The sequence below is a fragment of the Sphaerodactylus townsendi genome, linkage group LG03 (genome assembly GCF_021028975.2).
Source record: "Sphaerodactylus townsendi isolate TG3544 linkage group LG03, MPM_Stown_v2.3, whole genome shotgun sequence".
NCBI lineage: Eukaryota > Metazoa > Chordata > Lepidosauria > Squamata > Sphaerodactylidae > Sphaerodactylus > Sphaerodactylus townsendi.
The window spans coordinates 154,800,193-154,821,203 of NC_059427.1; the positions used below are offsets into that span (position 1 = coordinate 154,800,193).

The window sequence follows — 21,011 nt, forward strand, 5'->3', positions numbered from 1 at the left end:
TCCAATATGTTGGTTTCCCGGGTTATATTATACGTGAATTAAATTAATGCTGGTTAATGTTATTAAATGAAATATTGTTTATGATAAATAGTTGAATATATGAAGAAATTATGGAAAATATCAACTCAAAACAAATGATATCAAGTACATTATTGAATTTCAAAAGGGATTGTACACCCAGCTGGAAATTGTTAGCAATCAAATTTATGTAACTTATGCTACGTTTGAATTTTATGTAGTAATGAAGAACTAAAATAAAGTTTATTAAAAAACACACACAAGATGAACACAATTTATTTCATTCTATGTGTCAGAGCTTATATCTGGAGCATTGAAGTGTACACCCAATGTGTGTACGTGTGTGCATGTAGAGTGCTGTCAAATTGCAGCCAACTGATGGTGATCCCATACGGTTTTCAAGGCAAGAGGTGAACAGAAATGGTTTGCCATTGCCTTTCTCTGGATAGTGACTCTGGACTTCCTTGGTAATCTCCCATCCAAACACTAACGAGGGATGACCCTGCTTTGCTTCCAAGATAGAACAAGGTTGGGATAACATGGGCCATCCAAGTCATGGCATGCATACACTGGAAGAAGAAAAAGAGTTTGGATTTATACCCCAACTTTCTCTCCTGTAAGGAGACTCAAAGTGGCTTACAAACCCCTTTCCCTTCCTCTCCCCACAACAGACCTTGTGAGGTAGGTGGGGCTGAGAGAGTTCTGAAGAACTATGACTAGCCCAAGGTCACCCAGCAGGAATGTAGGAGTGTGGACACACATCTGGTTCACCAGATAAGCCTCTGCCACTCAGGTGGAGGACTGGGGAATCAAGATTAGAATCCACTTGCTCTTCACTATTACACCACGCTGGCAATTGTAGTTTGAAGGCTTCAGAAGTCAAAACTCAAAATATGAAAACAGTCAACAATTCAAAAGTCAGAATTGTGATATTATTCCAAAATGCCAGATTTCTGCAAAGTTTTTGTTTCTGCTTTGGGTATATTTATCTGTCTTAATTTATTCAGGTATTCTGAAGATTCTGGGATGGTTTTGGCAAGCACTGGCAGGGGGGCAGAATATGGGAAATGGAGAAGGCTGAACTGTGGACAGGTGCTGTTTTGTTTTTGAAGCAGCAGCAAATATCTTGAGGCTGAGAAGTGAGATTTGAAAGTATATAATTAATGCCTGGTAACATTCCAAAACCCAAGTCTTTCTGTGGTTAGGAAACAACATTTGTAAATCGACTGCATGAGGCTTTTTATGTAGGCACCAAAGGAACTGAAAGGGAATCATGTGAATTATGCTAATAGATGCAAATTGGCTTACTGTACAGATAAATTTATACGGAACACAGACTTCAATTTTTCTTGGCACAAAATCTAGACTACCTTGAGACAGATTTTTTTTTTTAAAGAGGGTCTATGCCAGTGGTTCTCAACCTTCCTAATGCCGTGACCCTTTAATACAGTTCCTCATGTTGTGGTGACTCCCAAACCTAACATTTATCCATTTTACAGATGGAGAACACTGATGCAGATAGTCTTAGGCAACCCCTGCTTCACTTAAAGTTATGTTCGACCCCCAAAAGGTCCCGCAGTAAATCCCCAGCCGCTGTACAAAGCAACCAGAAAAATTATACCTGGTTATCTCTATGGTAAGTTGTTGACTTGAGGTGAGCAGATGGTCACCTTAGAACAACCAAGATGAGGAGAAAACAAGGAGACGCAGTCACTGAAAAGTCCTGCTCTGCTTCCATTTGGCACTGGAGACTTTCTTGGAAACTTCCTACATACTCCTCTCCTGAATCATAAGGCCTAAAAACTTGAATTTGCTTTCAAACAAGAATTGCTTCCCTCAATGTTATTTCAAAATCCCAAACTTAACAGCAGAATTCGGTTCTGTGCTTGTATAAGCAAACTGTAGAAAAATATACTGAGGATTCTCTAAAGCAAGTTGCTTCTTTGGGGAGAAAAAAACCAGTCTTGTCTGGAGGGAACAGAACTCTCTGAAACTAACAGGCCTTGCTCATCATTGAGCTATGGACTTCTTCCACCTGATGGATCCCTTCCGGCCTACTTCAAAAATCTCTCATCCCCATTACTGAGACGCCTCCCCTCTGCAGTTCTCCGTGGCAGATTCCTTCAGGTCCCGTTACAAGCAAGAACTTGTTAATGTTCACTCAACCAAGTGGAAATAACTGCCCATATACACGCAGTGGTGGGATCCAAAAATTTTAGTAACAGGTTCCCATAGTGGTAGGATTCAAACTGTGGCATAGCGCCAATGGGGCTGGGTGGGGCACGACGGGGGTGTGGCCAGGCATTCCGGGGGCAGGGGATTCCTGGGCGGGGCTGTGGCAAGGATGCAGCCGCTGCGTCGGTCCTTGGGCGGGAAACGAATGCATGCAGACACAGGCTGCCACGCATGCTGGTGCACCTCCTGCTAGACTGCTTCAAGTTCTGTGCGCTACTGCTGAGAGGAGGGGCATAACTAAGGCAAAAATCACATGGCAAAATCACCAATTAGTAACCCCCTCTCAGCACACACAAATAATTAGTAACCTACTCTCGGGAACCTGTGAGAACCTGCTGGATCCCACCTCTGCATATACTCCTGTATTGTTCTCGCCACACAGAACTCAGGAGTCTCTACATTGAACCTCATATTAATTCATGTCTTGCCGCTTCTGACCAAGACAAGCTATGTCTGCTTTTGAATGATTGCTGCATTAAAAGAACTACAGACGTAGCAAAGTTGTTGGGAACAGCTTTATCAACAACTGCACACTCCTGTTGATCACATTTTTCTATTGTTATCGTTAGTCTGATTGTTGTTTATCCTATGCCTAACAAAGGGAATGAATGAATGAAAAAGAAGAGTTTTGGATTTATACCCTACCTCTCTCTTTTGTAAGCGACCTACAAACTCCTCCCCTTCCTCTCCCCACAACAGACGGCTTGTGTGGCAGGTGGGGCTGAGAGAGTTCTGAGAGAACTGTGACTATCCCAAGGTCACCCTGCAGGCTTCCTATGGACAAATGGGGACTCAAACCCAGTTCTCCAGATTAGAGTCCATTGCTGTTAACCACTAGCTCCATGTGGTGAAAAGTTTCAGCTGCCCTTTTCTACACATTTCTGTATGAAAGGGACAGGACATTTTTCTCCAAGCTAGTTGGCAGCCCTACCTAGGTGTTGTCAAGGAGGGGCGAAAATAGTGTTTTTCACAAAGGCAGCCCTAATTTTGCCTCACCTGGATTCTGCAGTTGTTATAAATAATACTGCTTGAGCACATGTAACAGTTTTTAAAACTCACAAAGCTCACCGTCTAAATTACAAGAAATTATAAGAGAGGGGCAGGGGGAGAAGAACAAGATTAATGGAGAAGACAAAAATTGTACAGTTGTGTGTAAACTAAGTGAAACATCCAAAAGTAAAAGACTGAGAGAGCCTTAAAAACTGGGAGGGCCTGTTTTTAGCTGTGCCTCTAGGGGCAGAACAGGGTTGCTGGCCCTCTGACCCCGGGGCTCAGTTTTGGAGGCTTATTCTGAGGATGGCAGGCTGAAATCTCAGATCTCTTGGTTGGCCTCTTAAGCTTGATGGCTTCTTTTCAATCAGCTGTGTATTCCTGCTTGTGATAACAACTGCATCTGGGAACTGGAGATGGGAAATAATCTAGCACAAACAACTCCACCCTATTTTACACTTAGTGCTGAGTTTTAAAATTTTATGTGGGAGGTGAATACCTCCTCTCTTCTAGGCTTCATGGTTGTATGGTTGCCTAGAGAAAAATATCAGTACACAAAGGCAGCACATCACCTCTTTGACATACTGATTTCATTTCACTCCAGTATAGGTGGGGGAGGTAAAAGCTTTATAATTTTTAAAATCACTATTTATAGTATGTTATTTATTAGATCGGCAAAGTGTTATCCTTTTGAAAAGTTACTTGGTGAACGTGAACTCTGTAGGATTCACAGTGTAAACCTTTGATATTTATGGGAACACTGTTAAATTATTGTAAGTAACTAGTACTATTATTTCTATTTTTAGATGTCAAATTAAAAGATTTATTTACATTTAGTATATTTAATATTTTGTTGTTTCTGTTTTTTGTAGAATCTACACTTAACAGACTGGGCTGTAAGACAGATTTTATGTATGGATGTTAGTTCTAAGTGTATGGGTGTTATTTAATGACCTCTGAAGAAGATCCATTGGAATCAAAATGTATCAGATCTTTTTTGGGTATATCATGGGATATTTTGTCTATGACCCTAACAACTGAGGTCTTGTGGTTATTTGTGATATGTTTTGTGATGTTTTACATGTGTTTTTAGATATTGGTGTGTTTTTTTCTCTTGAGATCTTTATGTATAGTTTTCCATTGATCAGAGTCAAGCACATTGCAATCAAATGTTTAATGTATTTTAACAGACATTTATCAGACTTCTCAACCTCTTTGAGTTCCTAGCTTCAAAACATGTCTTGCCCCTTTAATAGAGACTTTGTAGAATGTTATTTACCAGGTGATGTTACTGATCTCTGTGTCAGGAAGAGCCTCTGTTAAAGGGGCAGGACATTATTTTTCCTTCGGGTTGCTAACAACCTAATGTGACTGTGACTACACATCTCAGCAGTGTGTGGAAGTACTACCATTAGGATTGCTGACAACACCAGACCTGACTCATGACTCTCAGCAGTTCAGATGCTGGTAGGGACCTGGCAATTGGTCTTACAGAGAATTCCAGAAGCAATGGAAGAAAAAGGATAGAATCACTAAGAAGAAATGGGCACTGGCTGTTTCAGAATCTGGGAAACAAAAGGAATCACAGGGTTGGATCCCGCAGTACTCTTCCACTAAGGAGCCCCCCTCAGAAGGACCAAGGCTCTTTCTGGAGAAAGGCTCAGCAGAGGTTTGCAGGATCCAACCCCGACTGGAAGAAAGATGACAAATAAGGAGGGGAGAGAGGTTGAATATATGTAAAAAGTAACATGGAGGTTATGAGTTTGCCTCTAGGCTTTAAGATACTCTAACGTTTTAAATGGTCTGATCCATCACATTTTTATTCCACCTGATCCTCATAGAGCTTAGGGCAGCATGCATGGTCTCCCCTCTTGCCAGCTTGCCAGCGTGGTGTAGTGATTAAGAGCAGGGGCACTCTAATCTGGAGAACTGGGTTTGATTCCCCGCTGTGCCATTTGAGCTGTGGAGGCTTAACTGGTGAACTAGATTAGTGTGTGCATGCCAACACATGCCAGCTGGGTGACCTTGGGCTAGTCACAGTTCATCGGAGCTCTCTCAGCCCCACCCACCTCACAGGCTGTTTGTTGTGAGGGGGGGAAGGGAAAGGAGTTTGTAAGCTCCTTTGAATCTCTTTACAGGAGAGAAGGGGGGGATATAAATCCAACTCTTCTTTATTTTCATGTGGTAGTTTAAGGCTTAGAGAGGATGACTGGCCCAAGGTTATCTTGTGAGTTTCGAGGCTAACTCGGGATTTGAAGCCAGGTCTCTATAACCATAGTCTGGCATTCTAACTACTATACCCCACTGGATTCCCCAGGGGTTGTCTTCTTCCAAATAATCCTTTGACCTTTGAGATTAGTGACTATTCATCCAATGAACTGTCTCACAAGGACATAGCTTCCAGAAGCAGGGACTTCTTTTTAAAGGCCCCAAAATTCTGGAATATGTTTTCCCAGGCACCCCTTTATTCTCACTGTTATTTTTTTCAGAGGCAGGCAAAAAGATTGCATTGTCAATCAACGTTTTAATTTCTGGTTTTGTTTTGGCAATTTTAGTCAGTTGTTTTTATGCTGTAAATTGCTATACCAATGCAGCATCTACCCTGACAGTAAACTGCTTAAATTCATTTAATTTGTATTATGTATCCCGTTGTTTGTGTTGGAAGAAAACAGTTATTCTCCCCTGGCCACGAACCGTCACACTCAGTTCCATCTCTGGCTGGTAAGCAGTGGTATAGCGCCAATGGGGCGGGGAGATGGGTGCTATGCCCTGGGTGCTGCTGTGGCTGGGCTGTGGCGGGGGTGTTCTGGGGCATGGTGGGGGCAGGCGGCACTGCGGCAGGGGTACAGGGCACGCATGAGCTCCGGACGCAGTTCCCCCTCGCTCCACCCCTGCTTCTAAGATTATATTGTTTACAGCTCTGATATTCTGAAACCTTTTTCCCTTAACGACTAGAAACATACTTTTGTTGAGAGAGAGAGAGAGAGAGAGAATTCTTGGAACACTGACTCTTGTTCTTGAATGATGATTCACACAAATAGCCATTTTCGGTAGGTTTATGATAGCCAAGACCATGTGAGCTTTGGGCTGTATATTTCACAACTGACTCTCAACAGGGAGTGGGGGATGCTGGCATTCTGTCCAGGGATCCTGTTTGCCGCCATAAAAAGTGCCCCTCCTTCCTGGCCTACCTGGTTCCGGGTGACAGCTGCCCGATACAACATGGCTGCTGGTGTGAGATGTTGAGATTGCTGGGTGGTCCCTGCCCGGCTACTCCTGCCCTGTTCCCGTTCCGCCTCCTCTCCTGGCTGCAGCCCCGCCTTTCCTGGTGGACCCACAGCACCCTGGCGGGAAGACGGCGACTCAGGGCTGCTGGAACAGGGCACGGAGGCAGTGTCCTCGCTGGGGGTCTCACTGCGGGGCTGCTCTGCTGGTGGCGATTCAGGCCCGGCTGCCCCTTTGCGGCCCTCAGCTCCCAAAGTTGTGGAGATAAGGTCAGGACTGGAAGATGACATCTTGCGTAACAGTAGGTCATGCTGAAGTCCCCGCAGGGCTGCGCATGGTTCCAGGCGCTTGGTTCCCGTAGGTTCAGCCAGTTCCCCACAACTTCCCCGGGTGCTAACTTTGCGGTAGCGTGACTTGGCACGGCGACTGCGCCCAGGGGATGGGGGCCCCTTCTGGCATACGGGGATGGCAAGTTGGGGTAGCGTTGGATCCATGATCACCTCGGTCTTCAGAATATCAGGCCTGAAGAAGAAGCAATAATATGATTTGTAATCAGCAATAATAAGAATTGTAATCAGAGGCAGACAACTGTGAAACACCGAGTTTCCTTCCTGCTCCTGATACTGAACCACTAGGGAAGAGAAAAGCTGAAGAAAAGAGAACATTATCTTGGAAACAGGACAGTGGTGGGATTCTAAAGCTTCAACCACAGGTTTTTCCCCCACCCCCCACGCCATGTGCCCTCTCTGCTGCACGCCCGCCCTGCTGCCCACCTACCTGGCTGCTGCGTCCCCCCTTTCCAATGTTGGGTGGGGGAAAGGCGAAGGAAGGCGGTGGCTGCAGGCTGGGCTTTTTTCACCTCAGCCTGGGAGGTCGGGGGGCTCCAGCCAGGCTGCAGCTGCGGCTGCCAGAGACCAGCTGAGCCACAGCCAGCCAGGGTCGCCTGTGGGCACTCTGGCCACCAAACAGGCCACTCTCCTCTGGGCCAGCAGCATGGCTTTTGGGGGAGGTCTGCTGGAGTGCCTGCAGGCCACTCTGGCAGGTCACACGCCTCTGGGCCAGCAGACCACCACAACAGGCTGCGCCGCTGGCTCAGGTGCACGGCCAGATCTGCAGCCAGCCTGGGGTGGGGGATTCCAACCAGTTAGCTACCGATTCTGCTGAACCGGTGTGAACCGGCTGAATTCCACTTCTGAAACAGGGCCAGAAACATTTACTGAGGCCAACAACTGTGTCAAATTTAGGAGCCCCTACGGTAGGAGTTCCCAAGATTTTTGAGCCTGCAGCATATTTACAATTCAGATATGGTTCTGTGGGCACAGAAACAAAATGGCTGCCACAAACAAACAAACAATGTGGGGAAGGCTTAACTCCTTGTTTGCCACCATCATGTTCTAAAGGAGGATTCTGCATGGCTGCTTTTTTAAAAAGAAAAACTAAAATCTTTTGAGGGTTTCTTTATGGACTTGGGTAAACTGGCTTGGATTTTTCACCAAACTTGCAAGCATGCCTTCACAATGGCAAGGGTTAGAAACTTGATTCAGTAAAAGAAAAATGAAAGCAGAGATTCTCAGGAAGCTGATTTTACAAGCATCAGGCCTTACTGTTCTATTTGATGGCCACACTGAATCCACCTCCATAGCTCCCCCCCTCCCCGAATTCCTTTCCCACCCACTTCTCACCTCTTGCTGTGCGGAGACAGCTTCTGAGGTACATTTCTCTTCTTGATCAGCTTCTCCACTGTGTTGCCGTGCAGGAGACTGCGAGATGGATGATGCTTAAAGAGTCCTGGGTACTTCTTTTCCAGAGCCTGCTCTCGCCTAGGAGGAGGGATGGGGAGATTGAGAACTTTTGAGGAAAGACACAGAATATCTACTGTGTTGCTGCGGTGCTCTCTCTGGAAAGAGGCTCAGCAGTTGAGAACAACTGGATGTCATTCTGGAGGCCAGAAAGGACACTGTAGTCAATGTGGTCTAAAGGGTCAAAGTGTGGGACTAGGATCAGGGTGTCAGGACAGCATCCTCCTGTCATTGGGGGCGGGGGGAGTCAAGCGAGGGATGGTGATTTGCATCTCGGTGTCAGCAATCTCTCCTCTGGGCCAGTCGGCCTCGGGGCCTGGTTGAGCCCCCATCTTTCTAGGGCCAAATTCTCACTGAAAATTTAATCTAGATACAACCAAGTTTCAAAAGAATCAGCACCTTTTAATCCAGGTTCCAACATCCTCACTGCAGCATAAGCTTTCGGTAGTGAATCAGGCCTTCCCCCCCTTGGGGAGGGAGGGGTGCTCTGCTGTCATGGGTGGCCAATTCGTTTAGCTAGCAGCAATCTCAAAAAATATCTTTTAGGAGAGACCTCCTGATGATACCTCCACCCAGGCTTCTTGCATGAAGTTTGGTTCATGGGGGCCAAAGTTATGGACCCTCAAATGTGTAGCCCCCATCTCCTATTAGCGAACCCCATTCGGCCTTTTTTTTCCGAAAAGGTGCATGTATACAAGCAGAGGCCAGGAAAAAACTTTTCCCCACGTGATATGAGGGGGGAGGAGTGCCAGAAACGGGACTGATCTGTGTTTTGCAGTTCGGCAGTGAGGAGATTGAGAGGAAACCTGGATATTTCGGGTGACTATCCCAGGATTAATCGGCAGTGGGAAATCGCCCTTGGTGGGAAACATTTTATTCCCTTTGTACTTTCGCTTTGATCCTGTGGGAACGGGAGAGATTGGCGCCGTCTGGGCAGCTGGGCGGGAGGGGGACATTGGGGATTTCAGCTTCTGCTCGATATGTGGTTTTCAGAAACGTCTATAAATGGTTACTCTTTGGTACTCCAAATAAAATCTACAGCTTGCAGCTGCAGTCTCTTTATTTTGGACCAGAGTCTGTCACAGGGACAGCCAAGTCTGAATCCCCATCTTGCCATGGAAACTTGCTGAGTGACCTTGGGCCAGCCATTCTCAGCCTAATGTTCCTTACAGGGTAGTAGTTAAGGAGGAGAACAAAGTTCCAAGCAGCTTTGTGGAGAAAAGAAGACTATTTATGCCCTGACTTGGATAGCCCAGGTTAGCTTGATCTTTTTCAGATCTTGCAAGCTAAGAAGGGCCAGGCATGGTTAGTATTTGGATGGGAGACCACCAAGGAAAATCAGGGTCAATATGCTGAGGCAGGCAATGGCAAACCACCCCTGTTTGTTTTTCCCCTGGAAAACCCCCAGGATCTCCATAAGTCAGCTGCAAATTGACAGGAATATATACCGGTATGTGTAAGTATGTTGGGTGGCAATGAGAGAAATGCAGTAGCCTCTGGAAGTTGTGGAGTTTCGTTGTGGTCATGGAGTCTAGATCTTGTTCCTAATGTTTTGCCTGCATCTGTGGCTGGCATCTTCAGAGGTGCAGATGCAGGCGAAACGTTAGGAACAAGATCTACCAGACCACGGCCACACAGCCTGGAAAACCCACCACAACCAGTTGAATCCAGCTGTGAAAGCCTTCAACAAATCAATATTCCACTCAGAAGTCCTTATAAGTCTTCCAATTTGAAAAAAAGGTTTAAAAATGTAGCCTTGTGATCACCCTTTTAATCCCCCGCCCCAAATAACAATAGAAGTAGTTTTATTTCTTAATGTTTAGGCCACTTAAGAAAGGTGGGCCAGGCCAAGGATCTTAGACTGTAAAGTAGGAAACTGAGATGGCTCTGATCATTAAACCTGGGAATGATCCACTAAGGCCCTTTCCCCACTCACCTTTGCCCGAGAGTTGTTAAGGGAGCATCGGCGCCAGCGCATCTTTTGGCACGCGCTCTGGTTTCATCGACCTCGCGACTCTCGCTACCGCCAGCATTTATTTCGTGTTAAGCGCCAAGGAGTTCCGCGCGTCGAGGGGGCGGGAGAGAGACAGCGTCGGGGCGGCTGCATTCTCACCGCCCCTGAAGTGGGGAAGGCAGCTGGACCCTGCGCTACTTGAGGAGAGTAGCGCGGGGCTTAAGGAAAGTCGGGAAAGGGCCCATGACAGGGGTCTGCAACCCGCGGCTCTCTAGATGTTCATGGACTCAATTCCCACCAACCCCTGCCAGCAGGTTGCAGACCCATGATGTTCTCCTTAACAAGCTTCACTGAAACAAAATGGGAACTGTGCAAGAACTCAGTGGCCTCTGCAGTGCCAAGTCAAAGGAAAACGCTGCCATGGATTTGGGCCCATGGGTCGGAGTGGTCTGCTTCAAATCCCTTTGCCATTAATAAAATCTGACAGTTCAAGTCTTGCTTTGTAATAAACACATTTCTGTCTTTAAAAAGAGGTGTTTGTAGGAGGGATAGGTATAAATTGGGCTGGGGAAAATTATTTGAGTATCCCTCCTTCCAATAACATCCACTCATTTTTGGACTCCTGGAATTGGAAGCAAAGGTAATATAAACAAGTGAGGTGTAGAATGGCAAACTAGGAACCGGAAGGAAGAGACAGCAAAAGTCAAAAGCAAATTCACTTCTTTAATCTCACTCTTGTCTTTATGAGTCAGGCAGACTGTCCACCTAAAACAATGTTTTGTTTTCATTCACACTTCACCTAGAGTCAGTGTGGTGTAGTGGTTAAGAGCCGGTGCACTCTAATCTGGAGAACCGGGTTTGATTCTCTGCTCTGCCACTTGAGCTGCGGAGGCTTATCTGGTGAACCAGATTAGTTTGTGCACTCCAACACATTCCAGCCGGATGACCTTGGGCTAGTGACGCTATTCACAGTACTTCGGAGCTCTCCCAGCCCCACCCACCTTACAGGGTGTTTGTTATGGGTGGGAGGAGATTGTAAGCCCCTTTGAGAGAAAGGGGGTCTATAAATCCAAACCCCTCCCCCCCTCCTCCTTCTTCTTCTTCCAATAACCCTGAATGCATTTTTAGAAACATGGGGAAAACCCAGTTCTGGAGTATGTGTGTGGGTATGTGGGTACTGTATATGTGTGTGGGTACGTGCAGTGATAGGCACTAGCCAGTCAGTACCCTTCACAGCTGGCTTTGTCTTGCAACACGATTCATGCAACTTGATTCCAAGTCAGCCTGATCTTGAATTGTGTGCTATGCAATTAACATTTTGGGGACTGGTGAAAGTTCACTATCACACCCCTATGTACCTTTGTGTCTCTGAAACATCAGTCGCTTTGTTCCAAGTCAGGAAAAAAGCAGCTCCCCAGAATGAGCAGCAAGGGAAGGTTTGCCCGAGTTCTCCCTTTATGCCCTTCAGCTGACCTCTTCCAGTAAGAACAAATGGGGCATCTACAAAATGGGGGAGAGCTCCGTGATGTTTCTGTTGCTGCTCACGCCAGACAGGAAGGGGCTAAAGAGAATTTTGCCTGGGTTGCACCTTCCATTGGAATAAGCTAGCAGGCACAGCAGCAGGCTGCAGCCAATCTTGCTACCCTTTTAACTCTTCTCTCTTTTTTTTAAAGGACTGGCAAAAAGAAGCAGCCCTTGCATGGGATCTCACCGGAGAAGCTCCTTCTCTTTGAGCTCCAGTTGCAACATGAGGGAGTTGAGCTCCATGTAGAGGTTGTTCGCCCGCTCCAGCTTGCGCTCATAGTGTTCCCGAATGTCTAAAGCGTGCCTGAGGACAGAGAAGGGAATGAAGACGCTGTCAGTCATCTGATTAAAGAACACCAGGAAACAACTACGCACCACGTTTGAATTAATCTAAACAACGCACGACCCACCATTTCGCTTTCCAGGCAAGATTTTAACCCTTACTGCAGCACAGCAATTGATTTATTTCCTTTGTAGTCCGCCTTTCTCACGGAGATTCAAGGTGGATTACGCAATTAAAAAACGCGCTGTCGGAGCGACATAGTACAATGCAAGCCATGATGCAATAGAGCTGGATTGCAAAACTGGAAAACAGTGCTCTAAAAATGGTACAGCAGATACAATAAACAGTATACCATGTACAACAAACCATCAAACAAAAATGGATTACACAACAGAGAAACAGTATAATTGTATACAAGCAGCAAAGTAATGAAAACAATCTCTGATTTCAAAGACATCTACTATAATGCTGTAATATAATACTCATTTTTAAAAGGGCCCTGTTTACACATTCTTTAGAAAGGTAAAAGTGCAGGGTTTTTCTTGACATGTGCTGGTTAAACCTCAGTTCAGCTATGGATTCATTGCAGTGTAATCCTAAACAGAACTAAACACATCTATGCCCACTGACTTCAATGGCCTCAGGAGGGTATCATTCTGTTTAGGATTGCACTGTGGGTCACTTTAGAGAAGGTACTGGCTCCATTTGGATGAAAAATGGTCCCAACGTGTGGGGGTGAGAGGTAGGCGGAGCGAAGACATCTCTAACTACCCTGCTCCCATGGCATTCCAGGACAATCTGTATAGCGGCGTAATGTATGAATTTGGAGAAATCCAATACATATAGGAGGCAAAGGAATGATTTATTCCCAGAAGTATAGACGTTTTCCTACATTTTCTTTGGAACCATGAGATCCAGAACCTTAATTTAAAAATAAAATGCTGGTACCAGCTGGATGTTGTCACAGGCATCACAGAATATACACAACAGAGTGTGCAAGTGGGGTGTTGTGTGGTTTCTGGGCTGTATGGCTGTGTTCTAGCAGCGTTTTCTCCTGACGTTTTGCCTGCATCTGTGGTTGGCATTTTCAGAGGAGAAAATGCTACTAGAACACAGCTATACAGCCCAGAAATCACACAACACCCCAGTGATTTCAGCCATACAATACAGTGTGTATAAGCATTTATCCCTGACAATATGGAGGGAATCTTTTGAACTGCTTCACTTGAAGTTTTCATTTTCCCTTTACCTGAGCTCTTCTCGCCGCCGGTGAATCAGCTCCTCTTCCAAGCGATGCAGACATGTCCCCTCGGACTTGATCTTTTCAAAATGTAGCTTCACCTCTTCCCTCCACTCAGCCTATGGATAGTGAGAGCGTCATATACTTTTTTTTTCAGTCCTGAACTTTCACAATAGTACCCCACCTGACATTGCTTCGTCAGCAAAGGTGCATTCAGAGTTTGACAATGCCGTTAGTATAATGCAAGAGCCAGGTCTGACCTGGATACAGATCCCCACTCTAACATGAAAGCTACAGGGATATCTCGAGCCAATCACTCTTTCTCTAAGTCTAATGTACCTCACAGGGTCTGTCTGGAGAACCAAAATGGGGGAGAACCATGCATGATACCCAAAGCTTCTTGGAGGAAGAGCTAGATAAAAATATTTATATTTATTTTATTTTATTAGATTTCTACACCTTTTGGGCTCAGGGTGGTTCACAACAATATGCAAACAGGATAAAATACAACAACTGTGCCTTTAAAACAATAACTCAGATGGCAAACTCTAAGCTCAAAGGTTCCATAAGCGTCAGGATAGAAAAATTCCTCCTAATAGACCCTTCTAATAGAGGGGGTGGCAGGATGGGTGGTGGATGGTATGGGTGGAGGACAGAACAGACAACTGTTGCTACCTCAACAATATGCCTGGTGGAACAGCTCTGCTGTACAGGCCCTGTGGACCTGGACTAGGTTATGCAGGTCCCTGTTCTCATTAGGCAGAGCAGTAGGTAGGTAGGTAGGTAGGTAGGTAGGTAGGTAGGTAGGTAGGTACCTGAACTTTCACAATAGTACCCCACCTGACATTGCTTCGTCGGCAAAGATGCATTCAGAGTCTGACAATGCCGTTAGTGTAATGCAAGAGCCAGGTCTGACCTGGATACAGATCCCCTCTCTAACATGAAAGCTACAGGGATATCTCGAGCCAATCACTCTTTCTCCTAAGTCTAATGCCACCTCTGGGAGTCCTGTCTGGAGAAGCAAAATGGGGAAGGCAAGCATGCATGATACTTAAAAGCTTCTTGGAGGAAGAGCTAGATAAAAATATTTATTTTTATTTTATTTTATTAGATTTCTACACCTTTTGGGCTCAGGGTGGTTCACAACAATATGCAAACAGGATAAAATACAACAAGTGTGCCTTTAAAACAATAACTCAGATGGCAAACTCTAAGCTCAAAGGTTCCATAAGGGTCAGGATAGAAAAATTCCTCCTAATAGACCCTTCTAATAGAGGGGGTGGCAGGATGGGTGGTGGATGGTATGGGTGGAGGACAGAACAGACAACTGTTGCTACCTCAACAATATGCCTGGTGGAACAGCTCTGCTGTACAGGCCCTGTGGACCTGGACTAGGTTCTGCAGGTCCCTGTTCTCATTAGGCAGAACAGTAGGTAGGTAGGTAGGTAGGTAGGTAGGTAGGTAGGTAGGTAGGTAGGTAGGTAGGTAGGTAGGTAGGTAGGTAGGTAGGTAGGTAGGTAGGTGGTTGCACTCTATAAAAGGGTTCACTGAGTTACTTTGATAAATGATTAGGGACATACTGTTGTGTACAGCTTGCTGTAAACAGGATTAAGCTATGTAATTTTGCATCACTTAATGTGCAAAGTTCATTCATACATTTTTCTTCAGTTCTATTTTTAGATTTCTGGTTGGTTCCAGATTTCTACAATCCTAATCCTATTATATTGTTCACTGAATGTCCCACCCTGTTTATTGTGTTGACTCACTCTGTGTTATCTGTCTTCAGTCCCAGTGAGAAAGTTGGACTATAAATAATGTAGATAGACAACAGATAAACAGATAGACAGACAGACAGATAGATAAACACCCTCCAAATCAGGAACCATCTAGAATTCAACAGTTGCAGATCATTGTGGTTGTCGTAAGATGTAACAACAAATTCCAACTAAGCTGAGATTGGAGCAAGAACATGGAGCATCTTCTCCTCATACAGAGTGAAGTTAGAGACTGCTGGGTGGCATCCACACATCACCAGAAATTGCATTCCTGTTTAGATTTATACCCCTCCTTTCTCCCAAGGTGGCTTACAAGCTCCTTTCACTTCCTCTCCCCACAACAGGCACCTTATGAGGTAGGTGGGGCTGGGAGAGTTCAGAGAGGACTGTGACTAGCCCAAGGCCACGCAGCAGGAATGTAGGAGTGCGGAAACACATCTGGTTCACCAGATAAGCCTCAGCCACTCAGGTGGAGGAGTGGGGAATCAAACCCGGTTCTCTAGATTAGAATCCACCTGCTCTTAGCCACTACGCCATGCTGGCTCTCCAAAAAATTGCATTCTTGTTGTGCTATAGCAATCATTGGGAACTGGTTTGTCTTGTCTGTACAAAATCCAGTTGAGGATGATTGCTACAGTGAAATGAGAATGCAATGTCCAATTATGCGGGAGGTGTACCCTCAGGATTAAAATAAACCTTGTTTCTACATCTGGATTAAACTCTGGTTTAGAATCCGCATTTATGGGGAGTTATCACCTATCTTCCTTTATTTACCTCATCTATATTCTACCTGCATTATATCCACAGAAACTCAAGAATGACTGCAAATTGTTTCCAAGCATGAACCCTTAACAATGTTTTGGGCAAGAAGGGGGGAAGAAGCCGGAGGCAGTTGCACAGCTGTATGCAGAGTTGGCTTAACCGGCTTGTCCTGATGGCTGAACATAGTCTATGTCTATCAAGTCAGGTGAGCAACATTTTCTTCTTGCTACCATGCTGCTACCCTGATCCGCTTTTGCATAGCATGGAGGAGCTACCCTGATCCAGCACCAGTAGTTTGATCCCCATAGAAATGCAATGGGACAGCAAGTGAGACTTACTCCAGGAGAAACAGTGGTTCACTTTGTTTTGCTAATTCATAATTGCAGCTGCTTCCTCCAGGCCTAAAAAAACCAAGGGACCGATGAAATTGACTAAAGCAGATGGCAAAGCTCTCTCTGGTCTAGTCAATTTCACTCTGCAGGGAAATTGTTATTGACTGGCAGGGCATTGCTTAGAAAGCACACTAGTGGTCTTTGTTTTTTTTTTTAAAGGCTGGTATGAACTCAGATGCCACTGTGAGGTCAGGAAGGAATTTCCCTCCAGGCCAGATCAGCCAAGGACCCAGGAGGTTTTTTGCTTTCCTCTGTGCACAGAGTTGGTGTCACTGGGGGAGTGAATTTTCTGTGTTGTGTTGAGCCCATTGAAGTCAATGGTCATAGATGTGTTCTGTTCTGTTTAGGATTAGGGGGTTGGACTAGATGGCCCCAGAGATCCCTTCCAGCTCTATGTTTCTAAGCACATGCCCATTTATCCATAAAATATTTAATTTAAAAATCCAAAGCACTTAAATAAAAACTGCTGCAGACATGAGAAGAATGAAACCATCAGTATTATCCAACAAGTGCCTGTGGAAATCACACCAAACAGACAACAGTCGATTGCAGCATTGCTGAATGGGCTTCAGGGACTAAATCACTGCTTCTGAGTGCAGCTCCAGGAGTGACGCAAACTTGCAAGCCCAGTTTGATTGTAGATCAGGGCAGGACACACATGCACACACAAGCTCACACTGTGGGCCGTGACAGTGCGACAGTACCCCCTCTCTTGGTGTTTTTCACACGCAAGGCTTAAATTGCTATTCACGTTAGTGAATAGTCACAGTCCATGCGGAAGAGAGGCACTTGTTTTACCAATGACCATTCTGGCCAAGGTTGGTTTCACGTTCACGTTTCAGATGTGAGGGAAGCAAGATCCCCATGCAATATTGTTTTCAGTATGCCCAGTCCCAGGATTACAAAGCCCCAGATCTGCCACTGATCTGCGCAGCGGCTGACAGGCAAAACTAATGTCATCTGGATCCAAAACTCTGCTTTGGAAGCTGTTAAGTAGCTGAGGTGCCATCTGTAGTTAGGTGTAATTGAGTGGGTGGACTGATTAGGGTATTTTTGGGAAGCCGCAAGATGCAACCACTTTGGTGAATGTAGGAGTTTCATGATAGAAGAAAGTCTGGATAGACCTCTAATGTATAAATGCTGGGATTGAGAGTATATTTTCTTATTTTTGAAAGCTATTTTGATTCCGATTTGCTTCTGAAGCAAAGAACGGTAGCTTTTCTTTATTCAGTTGAAAGTTCTCTCCTACTTCTTTCACTATTCCCCAAAAGGCAACTATTTTGACATTTTTGTGATATTTAAATTTATTTAATCAGCTCGTCAATCCATCAAGTAGAAAACAAAAGATCTATCAGATACAGCATTTCATCACCAAATAGCAGTGGCGTTCCAGGCCTAAATGGCGCTTGGGGGTTTGACCACCTCCCTGCACCTCCCCCCATGCCCCACTTATGGGAGTCAGCAGGGAGGTTGGAGGAGGGTGGGACTCGGGGGGCAGCTTGGATGGGCGCCACGGCAGCAAGCTGGCTCCTGGGCTCCTGGGCTGGCCTGCACCACAACGTCCGCCTGGGTTGCCTGCCGCCGAGCCCCCCCCCCCCCCCCAGCCTCCCTGCAGGTCAGCTCCTGCCCTCCTGGGCAGACACAGAATACCCTATGTCCCCATTAGCAGTATGCCATTGCCAAATAGTCCTAGACTTCAGGTCAGGAGCATAACTAAAGAAAATGGCGCCCAGGTCAAGCAACAAAATTGCCCTCCACCTGCCCTGAGCTACTCAGAGGAAAGATGAGATAAAAGTGCTATACAGACAGATAGATAGTTATAAATACAGACAGACAGATATTGTGGACCTAGGGAAAGCCCTAACTTCAGGAAAGCTCACCTGGGATTTGAAGTAGGTCTCTTGTGGTGTGGACAGTACATCAGCAGATGCAATGTCAAGGTGCAGTAGGATCTGTCGGAAGGACGGACGGTTTCGGGGTTTGCTATTCCTGATGAAGGAAGAAAAATGGTGTTATGGATTAAGAAGAGGGTAAATGAGGCTTCCGCACAAGCTCCCACGGAGAGCTCAGTTTTATGTGATGGCATCCAGAAAATGTGGGAGGCTAGTTTTGTTTTTTTTAATATATGCATCTGAAAATATACTTTGTAACAAGATGTACTCAGGAGATCTGTATGAGATTTTTTTTCAGAATATGGAGCGTTGGGGCAATTAAAATGCCAGCTGTGTCTATTGAGGTAAATGAAACAATAGGAAGAGAAGAGAACTGCGACAGGTGTTAGGAGTCACAGGTAACTTCTGAGAGAAACCAGTCCACAGAGTTGCCCACGAAGAAGGTTTTCCACCAGATATTGGCTACAGTATCCTACTTGAGCTCCTCTCTTCTGGGGCATTTTCTCCCCTTTTCTACTAGAACTATGGGCATTCAAAACCCTGATTGGTCTTTGGGTCACAGGCTCTTGATACCATTATGCATTCCAAGGTCCAAAATAGGTGTTCTCATAACACTGTTACGAGACCTGTCCTGGAAGTTCCCAACTTTAAAAAACAACAACCCTCAATTATCAGGCATGTGGGGATGCACAATTTCAATAGGGTTGTGATGTAAGGGAAGGGTGATTAAGGTTTCTGCTATCACATGTCCCATCATGCATCTCTGATCACATGTTTATTTCAGCAATATGGTACAGCAGCCATGCTTCCTATTAGAAGACGTTTCGGCCGGAAACCTAAATATTCACACCCTAACAGTGCAGTCCTAAACACAGGTACATCATTCTTAGTCCACTGAAGTCAATGTGGTTAGAAGGGTATATCTCTCTGCTTTGGATGGCAGTGCAGGGCTGATAAAGGTTTCTGTGTAGCAGGTCTCCCCTGGGTGTGTGGGAGGGGGAGATCAGAATGTTTGCCTGTGTTTACCCTGCATACCTGCTCAGTTCAGGATCCCAGGTTTATTTCAGCAGCTGCATCAGCCAAAGGCCAACACACACACAATAGCACTCAATATTTAATGCAGAACAAAATAATGAGAATATTAAATTGAAGGAAAGCTTCAAGGGAAGGATGCATGACATTGAATGAAACATGGGCTAAGTAGACACACACATGCACATAAAATTGCCAGAAGGGGTCCAATATTTTTCTTGTATCAGTTCCATTGCAAAAATTTAATGCTACAGTTCACGGCAGTTAATGCAAAAGAGGATTCGTGCCACACAAGAAACACACACAATCTATGGTGGGGGGAAGAGGGAAGAAGAGACAGAATATTAGGGGCAGATCATAAACAGAGGTAGACTAGCCATTAAGGCTACTGGGGAAAGTTCTAGTGGGCCGTTAGCCTGGGAGGGGGGCATTCCCCCATCAGGGCCAGTGGGGCCCCAAGTGAAGAGCAGCCTTTCCCCCTGCAAAGAGTCACCACTACAAGCTGGTGGCTTCATCCCCACACTGGGCCCATAAAATTGGATGCAAGTTGTTGAATGATACAAATCGGATGCACGTTGTTGAACAAAACACCCAATACCTGCAAATGGTACCCCATGACACATGAGTATCACCACACAAAAGCCTCTTGCAGTAGTCTTCAAGGAAGTGGGGCTTTTGTTTGAACCGGTTCCATGGCACTTACTGTGTGACCCTAGGCAGAGTTGTACCCTTCTAAACTCATTGTCTTAGAAAGGTATAACCAGTGGTGGGATCCAAAAATTTTAGTAACAGGTTCCCATGGTGGTGGGATTCAAACTGTGGCGTAGCACCAGTGGAGCTGGGCGGGGCATGACAGAGAGGGAGCATGGCCAAGAACGCATGCACGAGGCCGAGGCATTCCTGGGCGGGGAGCTATGGCAAGGATACAGCCCTTCTTGCGCCCGGTCCTTGAGGCGGGAACCCGAATGCTGCGCGAGCACCACAGGCTGCCACGCACGCCGGTGCACCTCCTGCTAGACTGCTTCAAGTTCTGCGCGCTACTGCTGAGAGGAGGGCGTAATAAGGCAAAAATCACATGGCAACATCACCAATTAGTAACCCCCTCTAGGCACACACAAATAATTAGTAACCTACTCTCGGGAACCTGTGAGAACCTGCTGGATCCCACCTCTGGGTATAACCCTGCTTAGGACTGAGCCATTTCTATCTGGTGCCAAGATGGTACCAGTTCGGGAGCCCCACTGCAGGTACAAAAGGGGTCTTCTAGCTAGACTCACCAGCACTGTCTTAACAAGATCTTGAAACCATCAGGGCAGCTGGTTGGCACAGGCAGATGAAGGCTGTTACTGCCCACACCCCAGATGATGGCTGAGGAATCCACATCCTTGTAAGGGATTTCTCCTGTCAGCAGCTCCCAGAGAACGACTCCGAAGGACCTACAAGAGAGAACAATGTCATTAGGCTCAAGGCATGTGGCGCCCAGGGAAAATGCCCTGGCTTGCCCCACCCTAGATATGCTCCTGGGGGTGGGGCACAACTGCCATGAAGAACTTCCTCTGTCCTCCCTCTGCCCCACCCTTTCCACAGGAGGGAGTTGAGTGAGCTGTGTTTAGATGGTTCAGCCAGTTTTGCAGAGATAGTAAAGCATTTTCCGCTTCGTATGTCGCAGGAAAAGAATAATGCGACTTCCGGGTTTGCCGGGACTCAAATGATGAGGATTCAGCAGTGGCATAGCGCCAAGGGGGCGGGGGAGTGTGCGATGCACTGGACAAGCACTGGTGCGAGGGCGTGGCAAGGGCATGGCGTTCCGGGGCATGGAATGGTGGGCGTGGCAGAGGCACAGGTTCCCCTTTACTTTGGCCCTGGGGTTCAGCTATCAAAAGCAATTTC

The 21,011-nt window shown here is 46.0% G+C and overlaps 1 protein-coding gene across 4 annotated transcripts in view; it reads right to left on the bottom strand.

Annotated features, from left to right (window-relative positions):
- The window catches only part of MAP3K12 (mitogen-activated protein kinase kinase kinase 12), a 171,597-nt gene that overhangs the window by 10,500 nt on the left and 140,086 nt on the right, over positions 1–21,011 (bottom strand). For all 4 annotated transcript variants that reach the window (XM_048488662.1, XM_048488664.1, XM_048488665.1 and 1 more), the window contains 6 exons: positions 20,399–20,557; positions 18,078–18,186; positions 13,278–13,387; positions 11,933–12,049; positions 8,151–8,288; positions 6,435–6,990 (listed from right to left, as the gene is read on the bottom strand). In XM_048488662.1, the coding sequence (XP_048344619.1) occupies positions 6,435–6,990; positions 8,151–8,288; positions 11,933–12,049; positions 13,278–13,387; positions 18,078–18,186; positions 20,399–20,557 (1,189 nt within the window). The remainder of the gene's footprint in view (positions 1–6,434; positions 6,991–8,150; positions 8,289–11,932; positions 12,050–13,277; positions 13,388–18,077; positions 18,187–20,398; positions 20,558–21,011) is intronic.